General features: G+C 37.6%; 1 protein-coding gene across 3 annotated transcripts in view; it reads right to left on the minus strand.

The window, feature by feature from the left end:
- Positions 1-1,643: 1,643 nt before the first annotated feature.
- The window catches only part of fhit (fragile histidine triad diadenosine triphosphatase), a 246,872-nt gene continuing 224,260 nt past the window's right edge, over positions 1,644-24,255 (minus strand). For all 3 annotated transcript variants that reach the window (XM_053226916.1, XM_034314082.2, XM_053226915.1), the window contains one exon: positions 1,644-1,921. In XM_053226916.1, the coding sequence (XP_053082891.1) occupies positions 1,820-1,921 (102 nt within the window). In that variant the 3' untranslated portion in view covers positions 1,644-1,819. The remainder of the gene's footprint in view (positions 1,922-24,255) is intronic.

Consider the following 24,255-nt stretch of genomic DNA (forward strand, 5'->3'; position numbering starts at 1 on the left):
TTTGCATTGCATATCAGAGTGCTGGGCTGTGGAATAAATGTGCTACTTAATCGTACTGATCTCCATAAAACCTTGATGGGGGTTTTCAGAGAAATGAATGTACTAAAGGCAGGAAGGGGGCACGTTGTGTACCGACTGCATGGCCAGAGCAAAGAACAAATAATCAATCAAAGTAACACAAGAGCACACTTTGCTGTAGTGGTCAAGGGGATAATAGAGGTTATTTACTGTTTAGATCTTGCAAAATACCCCACACAATATCATAAGAGACTAACCAGCTTATTGTTAGTTTAAAGAGGAAACCGACACTACATTTGAATAATTGAGCTGTTAAAACATTCATGCACAAGGTTGCTGGTGTCTTTTCATAATATAAGATTTATTATGAGCATTTTTACCGGTCGAATTATGGTTTCTCCAAGAGGCTGACATTTCCATTTCAGGATATCTACAGGACCACGTTAATCCATGCTACAACGAAGGGCATTTATCTCCCTTATGTATAAATGGGCTGCTTTTGATTGTCAGTGCCTCCAACTGTAAAAGTAGACAGGCCTGACATATATAATGTCCTAGACCGGGACAAGCCTACATATTTTGATCAAATAAACCTATTCTACAGTGGACTCTGTATTGGGAAGAAGAAGTCACTCATATGTGTTTTATTCATCATTTGAATAGCTATAAAAAAAGATGTTCCTACATTATTGTTCCTACAGATGTGTAATCTTTATTATGTAGGTAGGTTGGCTTGGGAAAATTGTTTGACATTTTCTGAGAAGTAACAGAAGTCCAGTTCCCCCGAAAAGTGAAAAGAGGGATAAATTTGCATTCAAAGGATTCATTACGAGCATCACAGACTTTTTGACAGCCTGTATCGTATTACAAACTCAATCGTTCAAGATTTCACTATGGCACGTAGATATCCAACAACTTGGTCAAATCGTGACATTCACTTAGCTAGCAAGGTTTTAACCATCTTTAGGCATTCTGACTTTTTGTTAACCAACATGATCTTTGCAGGAATCTGGCCATGTAATTTTGGTCAAATATACAGTATTTATTTATTTTAAAGAACAGATGTCAAACTATGTTATAATTTTGACCTGATTATTTGTCTTTTTGCCAGAATTCAGCCATAGCAACATCTGAAGGGTTTTCCCAGACTGCTTTACTTATGGTTTCCTCAAAAGTTGTTGAGATGGTTAATGGTTTTAGCTTTCCTAAAAGGGGTTTCTACTTGGAACCTTTTCTAAAAAGGATACCCTCTTTAAGGAAAATAGATTTTCCTTTTTTTAAATCATTGAACGCACAATGTTTGCAGCCTTCAGTATTATTCATATGCTGTTTTTCTTCTTGTTTTGGAGTTACTAAAACTTCAGGCATGCTTCAGGAGCTAGGTGATTAACTGTCAATTTGACATGGCTAACTTGACATTGACATTAACAGATATCCCTCCCATCCCTCCTTTTAGTCATTACATCGCCATATAATTAACCATACTGAACCACCATATTGGAAAAATGTTAAAAAAAAAATTCTTTTGGAAACACTGCCATGTGCTTTGAAACATAAATGCAGCTCTTTTTTTTTTTCTTTTTTTTTATGCAGGAAAATAATGTACAACTCATTAGACACTTTTTTAGCCAAAGCTCCATCATTTATTACTGCCAAACAATTGCAAAACCAAATAATGAGCAATTTTCCTTAGCATCTGTAGAGGCCACATGAACACAGTTATAGAGAACATGTAATTGTTTTTCTAAGAGACAGTAATTGGACAGTGTTTATATTATACAGATGTTTTTACCAAAAGAAACTAACTGAAGAGACCTCTCAGCTCTGTAGCCTCTTTTGCCATCTCCTCCTCCGATCTCCATTTGGACGCAATGTCTTCGCTTTCTCGGTCATGCTTCTGGAGCTGTACACAAACCAGATATGAAAAAGTGTTTAAAAAAAATACAATGTACTAGCATAAGAAAACTTTCCATTACTGGCCTCAAGACATATGCAAATACAAGAATGTGGCAGAACATTAAATAGGGCAGAGGAAACATTAACAAGTATGAGTTATTATTAAGCTGTATGAGTTGTAGATCCATCCTGAATGCTGCTTGAAGAAAACGCCTTAGACCTTGGAGGCAGTTTATCATTTATTTAGCTTCATTATGCTACTTATATATTTCCATAACTCCATGACATTTTCTATGCATATACAAAAGCTTTTGCTTTATTATTCTTTTTTAATGTTATTTTCTTTTAGAAGAATACAGAGCATGGCCCTAGGGTTTGAAATGTTTTGTTTAAGATATACTGCAATAGATATTTTTATTTTCTCTTTATTTATTTTCAGATATAAATGGAATAGATTCACTTGAAGCACATATTCATAAATCTTGTGCTTATAGCTCTTTATAAGTCGGTGATGATTCCTTCTAAGCATTTTTATAAATTCAAATAATGCCTCATATAACTCCAATAATGTGCTATAAACAATTATGTAGGGTGATTAAATACGATGTTTACTCTTCTGCGCCCGTCGCGTTCAAACAGTGCAGTCAAGCCCATCATGATAGAAACTGGATTGTGCGTATATACAGGGTTTTATGGTAATCACCTGCCACTTGTCTGTTTTAGTTAAGATGCATTCCAGGAAAAAGATGTTACATATACTGTAGCAATTAATTAAAAAAAAAACTAAGTGTGCATGTAAACTTTTCTCTTGTCTACATCTTTAACTAAAACCGATGAGCCACAGCTATTTTCCAACATGCCTGATAGTTACCGTAAATACATATGTATATTCAATCTTTTTTTTTGACAATGTTATATATATATGTATACTTGTCTAATGTCCGCTAAGTCATACATACATTTCTAGACTTTATTTCACATAAATGAGCTTAAAACATTCTCTGTTTACCTTGACAAAATGCGAGGCCACATTTTTCACATGTGATACAAGAGAGTACTAATGTGAGATGAGCGGAAAGGGGCGGGGCTTGCAGGGGATCAGTTAATAGCAGAGTTGAGTTGAGTGATAAGTCGTAGTAGCGATCTCCGATGTTAAAATACGGAAGATTGGCAGGTCTGTAAAAATGGCATTATACTGAATAGTATAGTATAGTATAGTATAGTCCTGTAATAAGGAATACTAAGGAAGCACTACTAGAGATTATAAACAAGGAATCTTTAGCAACCAAGAATTATCAGCACAGTTATAAAGATTTATGAATAAGAGCTTCGTAGAAAGTGTTACCATTTTGTTTCCCAAACATAAAGGCAGACATCTTATGATCCAGAAGGTTAGAAAATAAAAACAAACCTTATCTAACACCCTACAGTACCATTGACTTATTTGGTCAGGGTGTCATTACTTATAGACAGCTGAGTTTGCTCAATGATCAGTGCTTGCATTAAATATAAAAGATAGAGTAAATGTAGTCCTGAGGGCTTTTTCGTTTCCTCCACTCTCATTCCTTTTGGTAAATCAAGAAACGTTTGTACAAATACATTTATAATGTGTTATAATACATTTCTAAGCCATTGGACATATTGTTAGAATTATATAAGAAAATGCATACTTTGAATGGTTATGATTGGTTAAACTGATGTACATAATGACTTAAAAGAAAGTAATCCAATCAGATGCATAAATTAACAAAAATAAGACTAGCTATTCATTTCCAAAGGAAATGGCGCCCTATAAAAGGAGGAGGAGTTGTGTTTGTGGTAGCTACAGTGGCTGAGCTGCATTACTGGAAGGTTTTGCGCATGCCGTACTTCACTGTTTAGTTGCCATTTTGTCATTTTCAGTTCTCTGGAGTTTTGTGGGCATCACGAAAGGTAAATCAGCTGGACCATGAACAAACCTGGCAATTCAGATGAATCAGTGCTAACGATACTTTTATAAACAATTTTAGTTCAGGTTGGCTTTCAAAAAACATTTACACACTACTGAAAGATGAGACATAATATGTATAATGCCCACTAAATGCATTATAACATGTCATGAACGTGTTCATAGTTCAGTATAAACCATGTTACCAGTGCCGCTGAGCTTCTGCTGCTTAGCCCAAGCAAATATATGAACTGCATTGTGGTGCACTGAGAGTTAGGCAGATTTGCTTTCTCTCACTCTGAGTTTGTTCACGTCTCAGAGCCTCAAACACACACAGCATGTGTTCAGCCACACTGTTTCCTCCCAGACCATCACACAGAGTCCAAATCTGCACCATTTACCCCATACGATGCTTCACTGTGGTCGGAAAATGACATTTGTGGTTGAGGAGCATTTGTGATGGGATTGTACTTACTGATTCATTCTTCATGCCAGTAAACTGAAAAAAAAAGAAAAGTCGCCTGAGTCTGGATGATTGCGCGAATGCTTATCGGTGTCAGATTTTGCTGTGAGCGGGACTTTGGGGGAGGGCAAGTTCCTGGAAAAGACAGCCGAAAGTCCAAAGGAGCAAAAAATAACGCCTGACGTCAACTTGCAATGCCTCACGATGGGACTGTCATAATATAACAGTATTAAATTTAGACCTCTTTTACAACAAAGTAGAAAATCAATGCTTCTGACAACATTAACCGCATTCCTTTAAAGCCTCAGACTTCTGAAATCAGCACTGACATATTTGTTGCAAATTGCTCGTGAAAATGAGAAGCCCTGAACGCATGCTCATTATTTCAATTATTTAAATTATAAAAATGCACGAATGCTAGTGATATATACATAGAACAAGTAGTTAACGTTGGACAAATTACACCTGATGATGAGCTTTCTCTTACATGTCACATATTCTCCATCTATTTCGTTCCTTTTATTTACCAGGCCTTAATAAATCCTAATTATCCGATCCAGTTCATTTTAAAATGGAACCAATTTGCTGAGAACTGAGACGTTCTGAAATACTTTGACATTTAATGAAACTGAGAGTCAATATTTTCCTTTTAAATGAAAACAAGTACATTTGCTATTACAGTGTTTTGTCTCTTAATTAAATGCTGGATAACTTCCAGTCTGGTTTTAAAAAAAAAAAATTCCAAAGCTCCAAAGCTTCAAAAGAGAATAAAATGTTTCTCACAATATTAGTGAATTGGTATTTACGTTGGATTTAAATAATCAAAAAACGAGATTGTGTGATGCAGTCTGACGCAAATCCGAGTTACTGTTACCACTTCGAAGTTGATCATTTTCCAAAAACTGTCCTGAAAGGTTTTATTCCTCTTATAATGGAGCAATTTCAAGATTCAAGATTTTTATATTTGCCATTTGCACACATGTACAGGTATACTGTACATGGGCACTGGAACTCTTGTGCAGTTCTCACAGTAAAAAATTTTAGCCTAACACAAAGGTAAGACATAAAAATAGCCTGTAAACAATAATAATAAAAACTACAAATAACACAGACAACAAATACTCGTAACAACAGATTACAATAAAAATAAATAACCAGCAATATAATAAAAACATAAAATACAATTTGTACAGCCAGTTGCAACGAGTGGCTGTATATTGCAAATTGCATATTGTATATTGCCAAGAATTAATTTTTTTAGTTATTATAGCTACATTTAATGGTTTGGAATGTCCAAGAAAGAAGTTAGTTCCAGTAGCATCTATAAACAGTTCCCTCACCAAACTCTCCTTTTTCAAGTCAATAAAAAAAAAACTTGTCATGTTACAGTGAAACTGCAAAGTCCTCCATCATGAAGCCTGAAGTCGGAAAACTTCATGTTACAAAGCGCTGACACTGGAGACTCTTTCCATAAACGTTAAATAAACACACTCTCAAAGAAAACTTCACCATATCAATGATTATACTGTAGGTTTTTCTTTGTATGATAACAACATGTACCTAACAAGCACGTATATTGACTGGGGGACTGTAGGAAATGTACTTTGCATGCTCCGATGCTTCAGCAGAAAAAAAATGACCTCCAACTAGTTCTACATGATACATTTGTTCCCACATGCTACATCGTGATAGTAGTTATAGAGAGCAGTATCATCATGTTACCTATACATACACCCAATTTTATACATGTCAGTGGGGATGGCTTGACTATACCATCAAATGGCATGCGAGAAACCCAGTTCAGCAGAGCGTATGTCATGCAGAACCACACATAATGATAGAGTGTGTCAAGAAGGAAGTCACTGTCTAAAAGGAAAGGTTGTGATGCCATACAGATGGCTGACAGCTCCCTTTGCTAATAGTTCCTCTCTCTTTTCAGTGACATCAGGTGCCATAGCCAAGTCCCCAGCTGCCTCCTCTTGCTTAAACGGTCACTGCACACTGACATTGCTCTTTGTATGTGTGTGTGTGTGTGTGAGAGAGAGAGAGGGAGAGAGAAAGTTTGTGTGTGTGTGTGTGTAGTCCAGGCTTGTAGGGAGGAAGGGGACTTCCCAAACAGATTGCTGCCACCCGTTATCTCCTGTCTCCCGCTAAGACAGAGGCCATCTTGATGGCATGTAAATACATTTCAGCAGCTGGTACAGTAATTACTCCGCAAAAATAAAATTCCCTCGACTGTCAAAAAGAAGTGCCTCCGATGATATCTTGTCAAAGCAAGCACGTGTTTCTGCGAATACCTGATGAGGCCCGAGAGGCATCATGATGCGGGTTCAACAGGAGGCTGAAAGAGAATGCAGCGCTCTCACCGGTCTTACCTGTCAGTTGACTGTGATACCTTGTCACATCATGAATATTAAAAGTTTTTTTTTTTTTTGTTTTTTTTTAAATAGTTCTCAGGATCTGAACTGAGCACAAAACCTAAGTTAATCTCTAAACACACTGCTGAATTCTCAATCTGATTGGTAAGAAGTTGTTTCTATAACAGCAACTCTGCCATATATATATATATATATATATAGCCAGATTGGTTCAAGCTGACAGGAAGGCAATGCTAACTCTCACTCTTTACAACCATGGTGAGCAGAAAAGCATCTCAGAATGGACAAGATGCTGAATCAGGTTCCACTCCTGTCAGACAAGTACAGGAATCTGAGGCTAAAGTGGGCACAGGCTCACCAAAAATAGATAGCTGAAGAGTAGAAAAACAACAGATGACACTCTGGGAAACTCATCACTACAACAGAGTTAAAAAAAAAAAAAAACCCTGAATAGTAATTGCTATTGTGTCAGGCTTTGCTAACACTTGCCAGCTTGCTCTCAGTGATCTCATAACCGTATTACTGACCTCTGGCCCTGAACAGTTTTTTGTATTAACGGTGCTGCCATTTTTTTACGCATATCAAACTTTCCTTTGGCACTCATTACCCTAAAATATACTACTGCGAGGTGATTCCTCCAAAACAGATAGGAGGCCCATGGTAATAACACTCTGCACTAAGAGAAATTGGACATCATTAACCCAATATAACCCCATCTTCTTCCAAAGTGTCAAAGCCCAGTGGGGGTCGCGACCCCTGCCGAGTCAGATAGGACATGCCGGTATTAACCAGTGACCCTTGGGGTGAGGAGCCTTTATGATCTCACTGTGCCCTGTGCTAACTGGCTCCGATATAACAGGAGATAACAGATTCGGTCTGTTCTGGTCACAGCCATGGTTAGATCTTTGCATAAAAAAAATTTGCATAACAAGGATGAGATTCGGCTCATCATTAAGGAAGGACTGGTGGCTTACTATTAACCACCGGGTCAATATATTATTTAATAATTACTATCTAAGCCTGTAACTAGCACACACAATCGGTCGCTCGGTTTAATCTGAAGTAAATTAATGCATAATATTTCATTTTTTTATCATTTCTGTTATGTTTTTGAAAGACTAACAAATGAAAAGAGCATGAAAAAAATATATCTAATATATTCTCCACAGTTCTTAAAGGAGATATTGTTCCTTTAAGAATGCCACTGCGTATAAATATAGCACTTACCCGTGGACATTTCATTAAGATTTCATGATTGTTTTCCTTTTAATCTTCTTCCATTATTTCCTCTTCATTACACTGAGATAAACACCAGCTAAGGACACCAAGGTCTTGATTCACCAAGAATAGCACAAGCTTGAAAAGAATTTATGATAATTTATCTCCCTGAAAGTAAGTAATGCTTTCAAACTGTTAACCATGATTCTCTGCTTTCATATCATTAGGGATCTCTCCGCAAATAAGAAGTGACTGAGAGGGAAAAAAGAACCGTATAGTAAGGAAAATGATGGTAGGGCTTGAAAAAGGGATAGAATGTTGAACTTTTTAGTTAAATTAAATGCCATCAAACAGAATGTGAAAAGCCTCGGACCACTTCACTAATTCATGTCTGTTTCCACATTCTCCTTTCTGATGAAAGGCAGAAAGCCCTCATGATTAAACTTTCCTGCTCCATTAACTGAATGATTAAAGCGCCACGGACCATTTGAAACGCACTCACAGGCCAGTATTATCTTCATTGTGGTTATGTAAGGCATTTGGAAGATCTGGGACAGTGTACCATCGCCCGAGTCTTTGTTTCTTAGTGCTCTATTTCCTGGTTTTTAGGTCTCGTCAATTTTGGACTGCTTCCTGGGTTTTGTTGGATTAGACTGTGATTTGTCTTTCTTTGAACCACGTTCCAATTTTTTTTGTTTGTTTGTTTAAATCATTTGCTCCTGCATAAAAATATACACTTCCTATGAATCCAATATTCATAATGCATCATATATATATATACCATGTTATACAGCATACAATATAACACTTAACATAAACCTGGACAAAGTCAATACACCTTTACACCATGACAGTTTGCCAAGGATTACCATTTTTATTTATTAAAGAAAAAAAAAAAATACTGCCAAGCTCAATTTGCTCACACTGGAGACTCCTTACATTAATGTTCATCACATCAATGATTATACGTCATTAAATACCTTTGTTAAATAACATGTTGTTTTGTACTCTATTTATTATTAGCTTTTGTTTATGTAGATCGTCCATCATACAAGTCCCTGAGAATGAGCTGTTACTATAGAAACGACAATGTTTTCGAGCGAGTGCTTTAATATAAACCTGTGATTTGAATTATAGCCAGAACTACTGTCAGACTTGCTGTTATAGAAAATCTTCTGACCAATCAGATTAGAGAATTCAACAGTACTGTGGAATAATATGGATTATGGAACCTGACATTGTGTCATATACTCATGCTTTATGAAGTGTTATACATGTAAATGTAACTGTATTGCATCTATACATATCTATGTCAAACATTATAAGATATTGTGCATGCTACGTAACAGGTTATGAATGCTGGATTGCTGGGAAGTGCTACTGAAATATTGATCACTCCATACAGGTTTGTAATGTATAGAAATATCACAACAAGATAAACATTCACATTTTGCCTGACTATATACAGCTTTTTTAGTGTGTGGTTAAGTTCATAAGGCAAAGATTAATATATCAGCATTCAAAGGACTTTTGACCTTGATAAATATTTCCATCTGCCAAACCAATCAAATGCTATTCTCAATTTACATAAGCTTATATGAAACTAGAGACAAGTAGCTGTAAGTATTCTTGGAATGGTAACCTTCTGACACCAAATAAAAAGCTACATCCACCCACCTTACATGTCCATTAAACAACCTCACATCTATCATTTCCTATTAACACATTTCCGTATGTTGTGTGCATTCATACAAATTAACAATAGCAAAAGCATGCTGATGTCTCGCTGTGTGCTCCAAAGCCAAATCCGTGTGTGTTTGAGTCGGAATGAAAGGCGAGGCTCTATCTGAGTTTGAAGCGCCATCAAGTTTAATAACATTCTCACACATGCAAATCAATGCACCGAATTAGAGGGATGTTATGCCGCCTTGTCAGAGTGTAAGTGCGCTAATTCATGAGGGGTTCCAGAAAAGCACACATTTTAATGACAATTTCAGCACCTTGTTTTGTGAGGAAAATGAGCTGTCCAGCAGCAGTAAAATAATTAAAGTGCTTTTTTTTCTCCAAAAAAATCTAAAAGAATACAGATTTAATTTGCACAAACATTGCCTTCTACTAATGATCAACCTCACCATGATCATCTCTTCCTGAATATTAACTTACAGGATATTCACCTGGTATGAATTCCATGGCTAGTGTTAACAAAGCTACATGACATTTACACGAGCCCTTTATGATGACTGACATAAACCTACATAAACATTCATAAAAACATATTCCAAAAAGTGCCAGCCATTATAAAGACAGCGTCTGTCAAATTGACTTAACAACTGAGTCAAGTGAAATGTTCATGTTGTAAGGTTAGGTTATGACACGTCATTGAAGGTTCTCTGGATGATTCAGTTTGAAAAATTGAAGTCGAGGAACTCCAAAAGATGTTTGTAATGTTACAGCATTGTGAAAAGTATTCACAAAAATCTTATAAGCAGACAAATGCAGCTTTACTCTGTTGTTACTTGTCATAACACTGTCAAAACTCCATTATAACAGTACATGCTGTAGGTTTTAATGGTAACCTAAACAGCAAGTGCCAAATACAAGAGACACGGCATAGGAGTGTCATAACATCACCATGTCAACTGTATATGTCAACATACAGTATATATTCTCATTAAGGGCATATGTAGGCATCATGTAACCCTATGAAGCACATTACTTAAGGGCCAAACTGTTAAACTGTCATAATAATGTCATAACCCTCACTGGTTCATGGTACTTACACTGAGCTTTTATGTCCATGTCACTACCAAGTGCCAAATACAGTAGACACTGCATAGAAGAGTTATAACAATCATATGTCAACAAAAATGTCACTTGACTCAGGTGTTACATCAACCTGACTTCAAAAATGACTAGTCTTTATGACAGCTGACACTTGATATAAGTCTTTAATTACTGTTTATGTAGGCTTATGCAAGTTGTCATTAAGCACCTATGTAGGTGTCATGTACCCTATGAAAGAGGACAAACTCTGTTATTACAGTATCATACACCATTATAACCCTCACTATGTAATAGTACACATGTGCTTTATACAGGAGACACTGCATAGGAGTGTCATAACAACCTTGTGTCAACAAAATATGTCACTTGACTTACTATTCAAAAGGGGCTTATCTTTATGAGAGCTGACACTTGTTGGAATAAGTCTTTAATTACTGTCTATGTATGCTTATGTCAGCTATCATTAAGCTCTTTGGTATGAGCCATGTAGCCCTATGAAACATACTTTAGGTAGGGGCCATACAGGAGAAACTGCATAAGAGTATCATAACACCACCATATATCAAGAAAAAAACAGTATATGTCACTTGACTCAGGTGTTACATCAACTTGCCTTCAAAACTGACTAGTCTTTATGACAGCTGACATTTCTTGGTATAAGTCTTTAATTACTGTTTATGTAGGCTTAAATGCCAGTTGTTATTAAGCACCTTTGTAGGCGCTTATGAAAGGGGACAAACTCTGTTATTACAGTGTCATACACCATCCTAACCCTCACTATGTAATAGTACATATGCTCAATTTTTTCAATGTAACAACCATGTACTTTATACAGGCAACAATGCAGACGATTGTCATAACAGCCTTATGTCAATAAAAAATGTCACTTGACACACTATTCAAAAGTGACTCATCTTTATGAGAGATGACACTTGTTGGGATAAGTCTTTAATTACTGTCTATGCAGGTTTATGTCAGTTATCATTAAGTGCTTTTGTAGGTGTTATGTAGCGCTATGAACACTGCCCAATAATGTGTCTCAAAAAACTGTCTGAAACAAGTACTTGTTTCGCAGACATTCCACAACACTAAATGTAACTATAAAGGGATAAAAAGTATGATGTCTCATTCTCTAATTAATAAAAGAATGTAATTGTTGCCAAATTACTGTGGTGTAAATATTACCACAACTTCTTTCATAAAAAAAAAAAAAAAACAGCACCTTGTTGACATCAGGGGGATGGCGAGAGCCCTAACCTTTATCAAAGAGCTGACCTTCATTTTCCTTAGTCCCACTCTTATTTCACACCCCTTCACCATCCTCGCCGCATTACCCTTTCAGTCTCCAGCAGACTTTATCATTTTCCTCTTGCTCTGATTTCCAGCCCACATCTCTCAGTCCCAAACTGTCATTTCCTGTTCTCCATAAAGCCGCCTATCAAAAGGACTAGATTATGCACAGCGACAGACAACGTGTCCTCTGCTTCAAAAAGCACAACCTGCTTTTGGCGTCCTTCTCATTCATTGCCGTGGATGTCATTAGCCATTCGGTGGTAATTAAAAGACAATGTGCGGAAAAAAAACGTTGGCACACGCTGGAAGTGTCCTTGCAATAAATAGGGATAAGCTGTCGCATCGCCTTTGAAATGGATCTGTTGTGACAGAACAAAGAAAGTCAGGCGACAAGAATGAGACATTTTTTTAAATAAATTCTCCATTTTCTTGATAGATCACTGATGGACAAGGACAGAGAAAACATTAGCAGTGATTGCAAAGTTTGGATCATGGAAGATAAATAGCAAACGAAGACTACTTAAGAAACTAGTTGGAGACGGAAATGATGAAGTGTGGTTTTGCTTTTACTGTTTTGTTTTTCTTTCTCTGTGCTCTGACTGCGGTGTGTGTTGGCTGGCTGCCAATCTAGTAGGGAGAAAGAGTGTGTAGGTGTCTGATTTGTACCTGTGTGGACGTACAGGCTGGTGACAGGTGCTCTCAGTGGACTTGTGGATAATCTAGTGTGTGTCACAACATCCAGCTACTTTCTCGCCCAGCGGAGACTAATTACTCAGCGTGACAACTCGTCTACCACTTTGTGCCCCTCGCTCCGCCCTTTCTATCTCTCTCTCTCTCTCTCTCTCTCTCTTTCTCTCTCTTTCTGTCACATGGGTGAGAGACAGCTTAAGCTGTACAGTAGATATAGTGCGGGGGTTAAGGAGACTGGTTGGAAGACAGACCTGTTTCTCTTTCTCCTCTTTCTTTTCTTGATCCTGTATGCCTTTCAGTTTAAAGTTAACTTTAGATCCAAACAAGATTAATTCATAATTCAGCGATGTTTTCTTCAGTTGCAGCCTATTGCAACATGTTCCTATTGACACTGCCCATGCTTACTGACTGATTCATCATTCTTTATTTGTATGTAGAGAGTCCTAACCCTAAGCCTGGGAGAATATCAATTGTTCATGGTCTGTAATAGCAGGCAGTGATGTACAGCTCAGTCAATTAACCACTTATTTCCACTCTTGCCCAGGTACCACAGGAGCCAAACCCGGACAGAGGAGTGGAGGGAAATATAGTGTAGACCAGGGATTGGTGAATGTGGTTCAGATTAGGACCCATTTCATCAGACTGAAACGAGTACTTGGAAAAAGTCTCTAGCAGAATCGATCAATGTATGAAAAAAAAAAAAAAAAACTGGCTAGTTCAGTGACTCTGGTTTTTCAAAACATGAATCATCACTGCTTATATTTCAGATTCTCGGTTGCTGCCTATCTAATCACATGCTTTTATGTAAATTATTTAGCTGAAGTTATCAGACCAGATACTAGATACATGGCTAGAGAACACTATTCCAGAAAGGAAGCGTTTTCAGATTTTCATAGATTTTCCATTTTATTAACTCTCCTTGGTCTGATTAGTGAACTGAAAACATGGTGGAGTTCAACATGGCTGTAGAAAAAAATGGACAAAAAAGAGAATAAATGGACAAAGAAGTATGTGCTTCTTCTCCACATGTCAAGCCCAAAAACCAATATACCTCACCTGTTCATGACGCTAGCCAAAAGAGGTAAAAAAAAAACAACTGAACCACTTCAAATGGTCTTATTTATAGCCAAAAACTACTAACTCATGGTTTACCATTAAAAGTTAACTGCTGTCACCATACAGTTGTGCTATTTGCTTTTACAGACCTTTATAAATGAGGAATTTTATCTAACTGGACTTTTTACGAATTTTAGTCGAATACCCCTTGTGTAAACTATTGATTAGTCAAACGCAGCCATCGCTAAATTGCCATAAATAATGTCTCTGGCTGGAATTGCTTTTCTACCAGACAGTAATTTTCAGTGGCATGTACTGACTGTCTACTGACATTTTTCCCCCAAATGCCTTTTTCCTGGATTCATTGTTTTATTGTCACTATTGAACCATATTGCCACTCGAGCAAGGAGTAACATATTGCTAATATTCTGTCTGTTTCCCATTTCTTATTTATATCATTGTTATCATTGGATTAGTTTTAAAACTTGTTTATTTTAAAATCTTCTCCTGCTTCATACTGGAGTTCACAGCATAAAAAAACAGGTACAAAAGCCTTGTGTTTAACGTTAGTGGTATAGACACTACTGAAGAACCCCATGTCAAAAGTTTCTACTCAAAAAAAGTCCAACAGCTTTCAAGTCGTGAACTGCATGTGTAATTTGAATCATTTAAATGGACCACCCTGAAGCACGTGCGCAACCTGACTGTGAATACAGAGAACTTTCTCTGAGGGAGTATTGGTATAACTTTTGAATTTAAGTTGTTGACTCTGAATATGGCACTAAGTGTGCTGCCATAAAATATAAATCTCATTTGAAACCCTGACCTTGAGACACGTTGTGGAGGGTTTCTTTTCATGCGCTGTGTATATAATTCTTTTCCATTCTGCATATTTTAGTACCAAAATCTAGCTCTACTTTTAGGTCCAGCGCATTCACACAGATCACTTATTTATAACATAGATTCATAGCTGAAATGCTAGTTTCATTGTAGGGGAAAAAAAAAAGTTTTGCCAACTTGCTCTGTTGAGAAATATTCCAATATGGCGCTGTTAGCAAACTAGAAGAGGACGTAGCTAATCGGGTGTATGCCCTCAGCTCTCCAGATGCATGCGCTGGTTATATTTGAGAGCTTGTTCAAACTACAACACTCATCCAAAACAGTAGTGCCCTTGCCAATCAGCACAGGAATTATCTTAGATTTGTTTCTAATAGACCCGGAATCCCAAGATTGCCACTTGTTATGATGATTAAGGGGGAAAACTAAGCATCACTATCAGGATTGACATTTGAGTTGGGTGTTAATTTAGCAATTATATGCCTGAATAGGCCTTATGACAGAAAAGTGAAATAAACACCAGATGTCCGGACAGATGAGGAACCCTGGGAATGGAGTTCTGAATATCCATGGAAATGCAGAAGCGATTCAAGCATGCGGACATTTACACACACTCTCGCTCCCCTCTCTCTCTCTCTCTCTCTCTCTCTCTCTCTCTTTAATCGTTGCCATAGTAAAAGCAAGTGGATTCTTGAAAAGAAAGGGGGCGTATGAACAGAGGCACTATAATAATATCTCTGAAAAAAAAAAAGACCCCAGGGTAACAAAGCTGCTGATGAACAAAAGTGAACAGAAAAATACAAATCCAAATGTACACATGTGCATGAAATATGATTTAACTTGATATGACTTGATATGATGTAACAGGTAACAGAAAAAGGTAATAAAGTAAAGGTAAAAGACATTTTGAACACAACTTTTGGTCAATTAAAACATTAATCAAACCTCAAACTTAACATCGTATGCTTGAAGCATCTTTTTCCACTAGTCATCTACTATTTGAATTATTATTTTATTTTAATTTTTTTTTAATCACGTCCTACAACACATTCACTGCTATGAAATATATGGAACATTCAAGATTCAGCAAGAAGTTGCATTTAAATTTCTTGAAGATCATGGGAAGAAGAAAAGTTCAATAATATTTTCAATGATATTGTGATATTGACTGACAAAGTCATTTTGAAAGTACGGTCCTAAATGATTAATTATTTAAAAAAATAATAATTTTAATGTATATGATTAGTTTGTGCTTATTATCCTCATGTTATTAAAACAGCATTTCATTTTTAAGAGTTACTTTTTAAGAGTGAAATTGCACCACAATCGTGGAATCACCCAGAACACCAGCACACATGCCAAAGTCCTGCCATGGTATCATTTCAGAATGAACAAATGTTAAAACACAATGCCACACAAGCACAGCACTACAGACAAAGCCGTTACATTTAGCACATTAGAAAGGTGTCTCATCCATCTGCAGTACAGCAGCTTGGGCTGATCTGAAAGCACCAGTCAGAAAGGTCAGTTGTCTGCACACTCAGAATAGTTCACTCTGTGCCGCTCACATATACCAGTGCTCATAAATATGAAGGAGACTGACATTTCTAAATTAAACATCACAGGCAAACAACTCACTGCTGTATTTACACCGGCGGCGTAAAGCCACCTGACACACTCTCAGGTCGACTGGTTAACTAAGTAATGTCTAAAACTCCCACACAAGTTTAATATGGTGTTGTCTGAGCAGCAAACATGTTGTGTACTGGATATCACATACAGGGAAATGTGTAATCCTAGCATTATACAGCTTTTTGATTTAAAAACAACTCAAAAGTTTGTCAATCTTCCTAAAAATGGGGAGATGATTATAGTTTTAAGTGTAACTTTAAATTTAATGCTATCACCTGAAAAAATTGTATATATAGGAATATATATTCGTGAATATGGTGGATTTTTTTAATAACGTTTGTCACAAATTAAAATATTAAAGACACACAAGTCAATCTTCTCAAGATATAAAATATTTTTAGTTCATAAATTTCTCTAAATCTTATGTTACATTGTATTCAATTTGACAGCAAAGGGAAAAAAATGCTATTTCCTTCTTCAGTCCTTATTTTCTATCCATGATCTTTTTCAAGCCCCATATCCAACAATTCTGCTAAAGAAATATATGGCCCTGTCTGAATGGAGAGCCTAGAAAATTGACACAAGTAGCTGCATAACCTGAGTCTGAATATGAGAAACTTTCCCTGAGAAAATACTGACATAACTTTCAGACTTGTCAACTTTTCCGACTTGAAAAGTTTTTCGCACATTCCTGTCAAATAATTACACGGAGGCCACGTATTACCTTCCACAGCACTCATGCACTCAAGTTACAACATCATAATCCGTGACCATGAGATACATAATTTGTGGCCTTGAAATTAACTTGTAGCCTCAATGTATTGAGTTGTGGCCACACCTTATTAAAAAATAACCAGCATGTAACATCAGTGGCTCCAAACTGAAGGTTTTAAATGAGTATGGTAAAATGGAAAGAGACAAGACAGACAGAATTCCTCAAAAACTATCCACATCAGCTTCAGGTCATGAAGCATAAGCTAATGTTGATCAGGGTTTGACTTGAACTAAAAAGATAAAACCAAAAGCAGCCAAACGCATCTTCACCCATAAATGAATCATTCACCTCCTAGTAATTGCTGCTGACATCAAACGCAAACGCAACAATATGAAACGTACAAGCTGAAAAGGGTTAAGGACTTTCAGCCCAAGTGCATTCTGACCACCGTAAATCTTTATACAGAATATAAGATCATGTTTTCAGACTGATTGGAACAGCAGTGCATTTCAGGAGCCAGTTTAGATTCTTTTTAACAAGGTGTTCATTTTAGTAAGAAAGGGATTATGGGTCATTTAGAGTTCTATAAAAGATAATATGGAATATGACATCGTGTTTTCAAATGTATCAGCACGGCAAGATCACTTTGTTCATTTGACCTTTAATGTTCAGTTAATCAGTCAAAGTTATAAATGATTCAAGAGCTTCTTTGGCTAAGCCTGTACAACCAAATACAACAGATACAGATAGACAGAATGTCTGATTATCTGCTAACTAATACTGTTTGGTTTTCATCAGATATGAAAAAAATACACAAAAGATTTTTCAAGTAAGGAATAAAATACTTGGGGGTATGCTTTTATAAGAAAATAACCAACAACTGGATGGTGTGATGCAACCTGGCCCATTTTGTCATGTTACCATGACTGGATACAACTTCCAAAAATACTAGATAAACATCTCACACTGGAGACTTCTTCCAAAAATAGTAAAGAAACATCTCACAGTGCAGACTTCTTCCAAAATGCTAAATAAATGTGTATTACTACCACACTTTCTGACCAATCAGAATCCAGAATTCATCCATTTCATTCATTATACCTTTTAATGCCTAACTGCTTCACACTGAAGGTTACATGCATAACACTTTGTAAAGAGCTTTTTGACACAACATTATAATATAATTTAACATAATTAGATATCTTTAGATACATGTCATAATAGAATATGGTTTCATGTGAAGCATGTCAGTGAAGTACAACTGTGTTGACAGGTCTTAAAGATAATGACTTGACTTGTGTGTGTGTGTATATATATATATATATATATATATATATATATATATATATATATATATATATATATATATATATATATACATATATATATGTATATATATATATGTGTGTGTGTGTGTGTCAAGTCATTATCTTTAAGACCTGTTACCATATATATATTACCATATATATATATATATATATATATATGTATGGCCAAATGTTTGTGGACACCTGACCATTACATCAATATGTGATTTTTGATGATCTCATTCCAGATGTAGTCCCCTTTGGTTGTCATAATGACCTCCACTCTTCTGGGAAGGCTTTCCACTAGATGTGGCTGTGGGGATTTGTGCTCATTCAGTCACAAGAACATTAGTGAGGTCAGGCACTGATGCTGGGTGAGGAGGATACCTGGGGTGCAGTCGGAGTTCCAGTTCATCTCAAAGGTGTTCCTTGGGGTTGAGGTCAGGACTCTGTGCAGACTTCCACTCCAACTTTGATAAGCCATGTCCACATGGAGCTCTCTTTGTCCACAGGGGCATTGTCATGCTGGAACAGGTTTAGGCCACTTAGTTCCAGTGAAAGGAAATTGTAATGCTACACCATACAAAGTCGGACTTGCAACCCGAAGGTGAACCTGAAGGTCGTGGGTTCGAGTCTCGGGTCCGGCAGGGATTGTAGGTGGGGGGAGTGAATGACCAGCGCTTTCTCCCACCCTCAATACCACGACTGAGGTGAAACCCTTGAGCAAGGCACCAAACCCCCAACTGCTCCCCGGGCACCGCAGCACAAAAGGCTGCCCACTGCTCCGGGTGTGTGTGTGTGTGCGCGTGCGCGCACTTGGATGGATTAAATGCAGAGCACAAATTCCGAGTATGGATCACCATACTTGGCCACAAGTCACTTCACTTCACTTCACTTTGTGGCAACAGTTTGGGGAAGTACCACATATGGGTTTGTCAGTCAGGTGTCCAAAAAATTTTGGCCATATAGTGTGTTTTGGCCACTAGCAGTTAAGCCACAGCGCTCTCACCGCTGCCGGGTTCGATTCCCAGCCAGGGCTCCAACCCCAACCACTGGGCCCTCCCAGTGCCCGATAAAACTGGGGAGGTTTGTGTCAGGAAGGGAATCTGGCATAAAAACTGTGTCAAATCAAATACCTGGACCAATGATCCGCTGTGGCGACCCCTAACGGGAGCAGCCAAAAGAGGAACATCATATATAAACACACACACACACACACACACACACACACACACACACACACACACACAGCCTTTTGAAACAGGAAGAAATTGTGTTAGTGCTTGACTGATTTACACAGAAGCCAATAGCATATGAGTTAAGAGACACCTCTGCTGAATCTAAACAAACTTGACAGTAGCTAATAACTAGCTAAATGAAGAACAGCAAAGAGACTTTTTTCAGCTGTGGAGGATTTCTCACCGCCGCCTTCACCCACACCTGTCAAGGAGGATATCCTAGATGACAAGATGCTGTGTGGTTTTGGACTAATACATGTTTGAGCAGAGGTCACCCATCACTTTTTTTGCTACTTGACAAACTTCCACAAATTCCACATTCCACCCTCTTCTAAACAAATAAACACCAACCATTTTTTTCGAAACCAAGTGATGACCAACCTCCAAGTCCCACCCACCAAAATACCTTTATTTCCACAGGCTTCTCTGTGAAGAGATGTCATTCAGGCACATTCAATATTCGAAACACACTTCTTAATAGTCCACAGACATCTCTGTGAACTATTAAGAAGTGTGTTTCAATATTCGAAACACACTTCTTAATAGTCCACAGACATCTCTGTGAACTATTAAGAAGTGTGTTTTGAATATTGAATGTATCATGATGCAAAATGATGCACAATGTCACGATGCACAACTTCTGGTTAACATTAACTATGCCATCAATCACATGTCCAAAAAACCCCCCAAAAAAACAAGCGCATCCTAATGGCTGACAGTAATATACTGTAAGTAACTTGGATCAAATCAAGCGTACAATGAGGGAACAAACATGTTTTTGTGCATGATCTATTTGAAGTTATATAACATGGTCAGTATTAAGCTCGAGTTGTTTCCTTTTTTTCACCTACTCTCATGAGTTAGAGTAATACGCCGCGGTCTGAACAGACATCTCATCATGCCTAATTACCGCATTACTTCCATTACAGCCCTCGCAAAATGATATGCTTTCTGCAGCCCTTAGTTTCAATTAGCGAGAAGGATTAATTAATCGATGGACCAATAATGGAGTTTTAGCGTGCTGGAGAGAAGCGAAGGCATTTCACCCACACGAGGAGGAGACTCATGATGCCTGTGCTGCACTGCTCCTCCCTGACCGATAATAGCGAGTAATTGCCCCAGCAGGGCTAAAGTAAGTGTGTGTGTGTGTTTAGACAGTTCTCTCCTAGTGTGGGTGGCAGAATGGTGTCAGGCTCATTCACTGATGAGCTACTTATGTCCTCCAAGCTCACCTTTCTCCAAGGGGGAGGTTTTAATGCGCCATGTTCTATCCTTGCCATCATTCTCAGGAAAAAACCCACAACACTAATATGGCCACATTTTCCTCAAGCTTTTAGAATGAGGTTCTGCTCCATTTTACAACAAAAATATGTTGCATAAAATACTACTTTATTTTAAGGGTACCTACATAGGGTCTTCATAACACATTTATAAGCACTGCATAAATATTTATATGTATAAAGACATATAGAAGTATCAAATCCCTAAATTTCAGTGTAGAGTAATTTAGGCAATGCTTTATTTGAATAGGACCGACATACGGCCTTTATAACACATTAATAATGTGTCCAGTCCAACACAAGAGCATCAGAACTGGACCATGGAGCAATGGAAGAAGGTGGTCTGGTCTGCTGAATCACGTTTTCTTTTACATCATGTGGACTGCCAGGTTCGTGTGAGTGGCTTACATGGGGAAGAGATGGCACCAGGATGCACTATGGGAAGAAGGCAAGCCGGCAGAGGCGGTGTGAAGCTCTGGGTAATGTTCTGCTGGGAAACCTTAGGTCCTGGCATTCATGAGGATGTTACTTTGACATGTACTACCTACCTAAACATTGTTGCAAACCAACTACACCCCTTCATGGCAACGGTATTCCCTAATGGCAGTGGCCTCTTTCAGCAGGATAATGCACCCTGCCACAAAATTGTTCAGGAATGGTTTGGGGAACTGGATAAAGAGTACAAGGTTTTGACTTGGCCTTCAAGTTCCCCAGATCGACCATCTGTGGGATGTGCTGGACAAACAAGTCCGATCTATGGAAGCCCCACCACGCAACTTACAGCACTTAAAGGATCTGCTGCTAACGTCTTGGTGCCAGATACCACAGCACACCTTCAGAGGTCTTGTGGAGTCCATGCCTCGACAGGTCAGAGCTGTTTTGGTGGCACAAAGGGGACCTACACAATATTAGGCAGGTGGTTTTGATGTTATGGCTGATCAGTGTATATATTAGTATATTTTACCTAAAACACATTTCTATTCATGGAAGTTCAAAGTAGAAGGTTCACAAAGTGCTTCATAATCAATGCAAATTCGGTTACCACTTTAGTTCCAGGGGATTAAAACCATTCATTTGGCTGATATATAGGCTTCGTAAATAAGTAGAGTTATTGAAATGGTGCTTCATAATAGTTCTGGATGAAACTGGAGCACCACTTCAGTTGAAGAGCTCCTATAAGAGGTAGATACACATCTCAAATACACTCATCAAAAGTTAAGATGGACACTTCATAGAAGATTTCTCAAAACTTCAAGAATGAGCCGTTTGCAAAATAATAACTTCTAATAGAAGGACATAAGGTTAAAGAAAACATCAACAGTCTCATACAGTCAATCCACAACGGTGACTGAGGGTTTTTATTTCTTTTAATATAATTAATTTATGTAATCTTATTTCATGGTAAAACATGACATCATGTCACTCCTCTAGCACTGTTTTTCTAAAACATTTATGCAATGCTTTTGAGTGTGCTATGACGGCCGAATGTAGGTTCTCCTTCATATATATTATTACCATCATTTCAAGAGTGGAGCTCCGCTGTTCTGGCTGATGATAGAGCGTTTCTTTAAAATTAAATGATCATTGCAGAAACGTACTACATCTATAAATGGCCTTTAATTTACAGTCCATGTACAATATAACTGATTTCTTTCCCTTTTCTTGATTTGTCCTCATCCACTGTTATCCTCTACTCTCATTACTCCAACTGTGAGTGTGTGTACTATCCGTGACTCCACTGTAAACTGCATCAATAATTCTCTTCCATCACTATAAATAAAACACGAATATTTCTCCATGTTACATGCAAGCTTCAAATGATGTTCTGTACAGTAAGTAGAATGCATACATAGTGATGATCATGATCAGTTAATTCTACAGTATGTAATGAAAACACTTAACGACATTTTATTAATTAGTCCAGCGACGTAATAACCATTAACCACCATTTCCTCTAATGAAAACAGCTCTTTTTCTAAAGTGAGGAAACTCGAATGTTGTCATAATACAGCATTATAACCAGGTTGTACTTGATTTTTTTTTTATGCTAAATGAAAACACGTGAAGAATATCTTCAAGGCATTTGCAGAATCATGTTCTCACACACTCATCCTCTATATAGCCACAGGTTCTCCCCAACTGAGGCATGTGATATGTATGAGCTCTTCTTTTGGGTTTTTCATGGCATCATTCTGGAAAAATAAAAAAGTTGTAGATGGCCAGGTTTAGCACAGCCTCAGCTACACACTCCTATACACTCTAACGTGACTTCTGGATAAGGCTGCTTTATCATCTGCAATGGCCAAATATTTTAAAATCTAAAATATTTTAAATTGTGACTCCTATAAACTCTTATAAACCAAAAAAAGATGGTGGATCATGGTACAAAATTATAAAACAAGCAATGCAACTATCTATTTTTCTGGCCGGTTTATGTGGTATTTTAGTTTACAGTGAAAACTGAAGCTTGGTACTTAGCTCTACATCTTTATATTTAAGGTAAAGCAGCTCAATATTTTGATCACTTGAAAATACCATAAAAAATATATATAATTTTAATCAGATACAGGGGTGGACAAATCAGTAACCTGGACACTAGGAAAAGCAGATTTTGTATCCAACCAAAATCTGCATCCATGAAGAAAAAACAAGGAACTGCTAACTATTAAGTAGAGATCACATCAGATTTTTACCTCACTCCTCTTATTACTAATTTGAGCTATCAATACAGAATGATATCAGAGAATAAAAACATCTCAAGTGAGCAATACAGCTGCTTCAGTTTTTCCAGAAGAAAAAAAAAGCTTCAGTGAAGCTATGCCCAAGGTATCGACGTACGTTTCAAAGCCTGTGTGGAGACTGATTAATCGTTTCATTTCTGAATCATCCTCTCATCCACTCACCTCTTCTACTCAGCGTCATCATAAGAGGACGAATGAACCTCCAACCTCTAAATCACACACAAAAGAAGAAAGATGTCCCTCCCCACCCCTGCATGGCCTATCACCAATTCCTAATATGTGCTCTGCAACATGCTCCGCTGATTAATTCAGCCTACTTGCAATAACAACCTGAGATCTGATAGTGGCTAATTAGCATGCAAATTCATGGGGGTTCATTGGTGAAAGGATTGTGTGCCGTCACCTGCTCAATATACCTGCCTGTCAGAGTGCTCCCTGATTCCCCACTCCCATCACATCCTCAACGAGCCTTCATGCCGATCAATTTACGCCGTCAGTCAATGTTCCGGAGAGGTGTCAGGCTTTGTCGGATGCTAATCCGGGAAACCTATGCTCTTAACATCTCAGATGCATTTGCATAATGTATGTTATGAAAATTATACTTGGTTTATATGTGGTTGAACCACTTCAGCCCATGACAGGAAGTTAGTGGTGTAAAAACTGTATTCTTTGCCTTTCCAAACACAAGTACACAAGCGATCAATAGAGTCTAGAATTCAGAGAAAGCAGGGAAGGAACTAAAATTGTGACAAAACACTTGGGACTTGGTGTGACCCTATGTC

Source organism: Pangasianodon hypophthalmus, chromosome 20 (genome assembly GCF_027358585.1).
Source record: "Pangasianodon hypophthalmus isolate fPanHyp1 chromosome 20, fPanHyp1.pri, whole genome shotgun sequence".
NCBI classification, from domain to species: Eukaryota; Metazoa; Chordata; class Actinopteri; order Siluriformes; family Pangasiidae; genus Pangasianodon; species Pangasianodon hypophthalmus.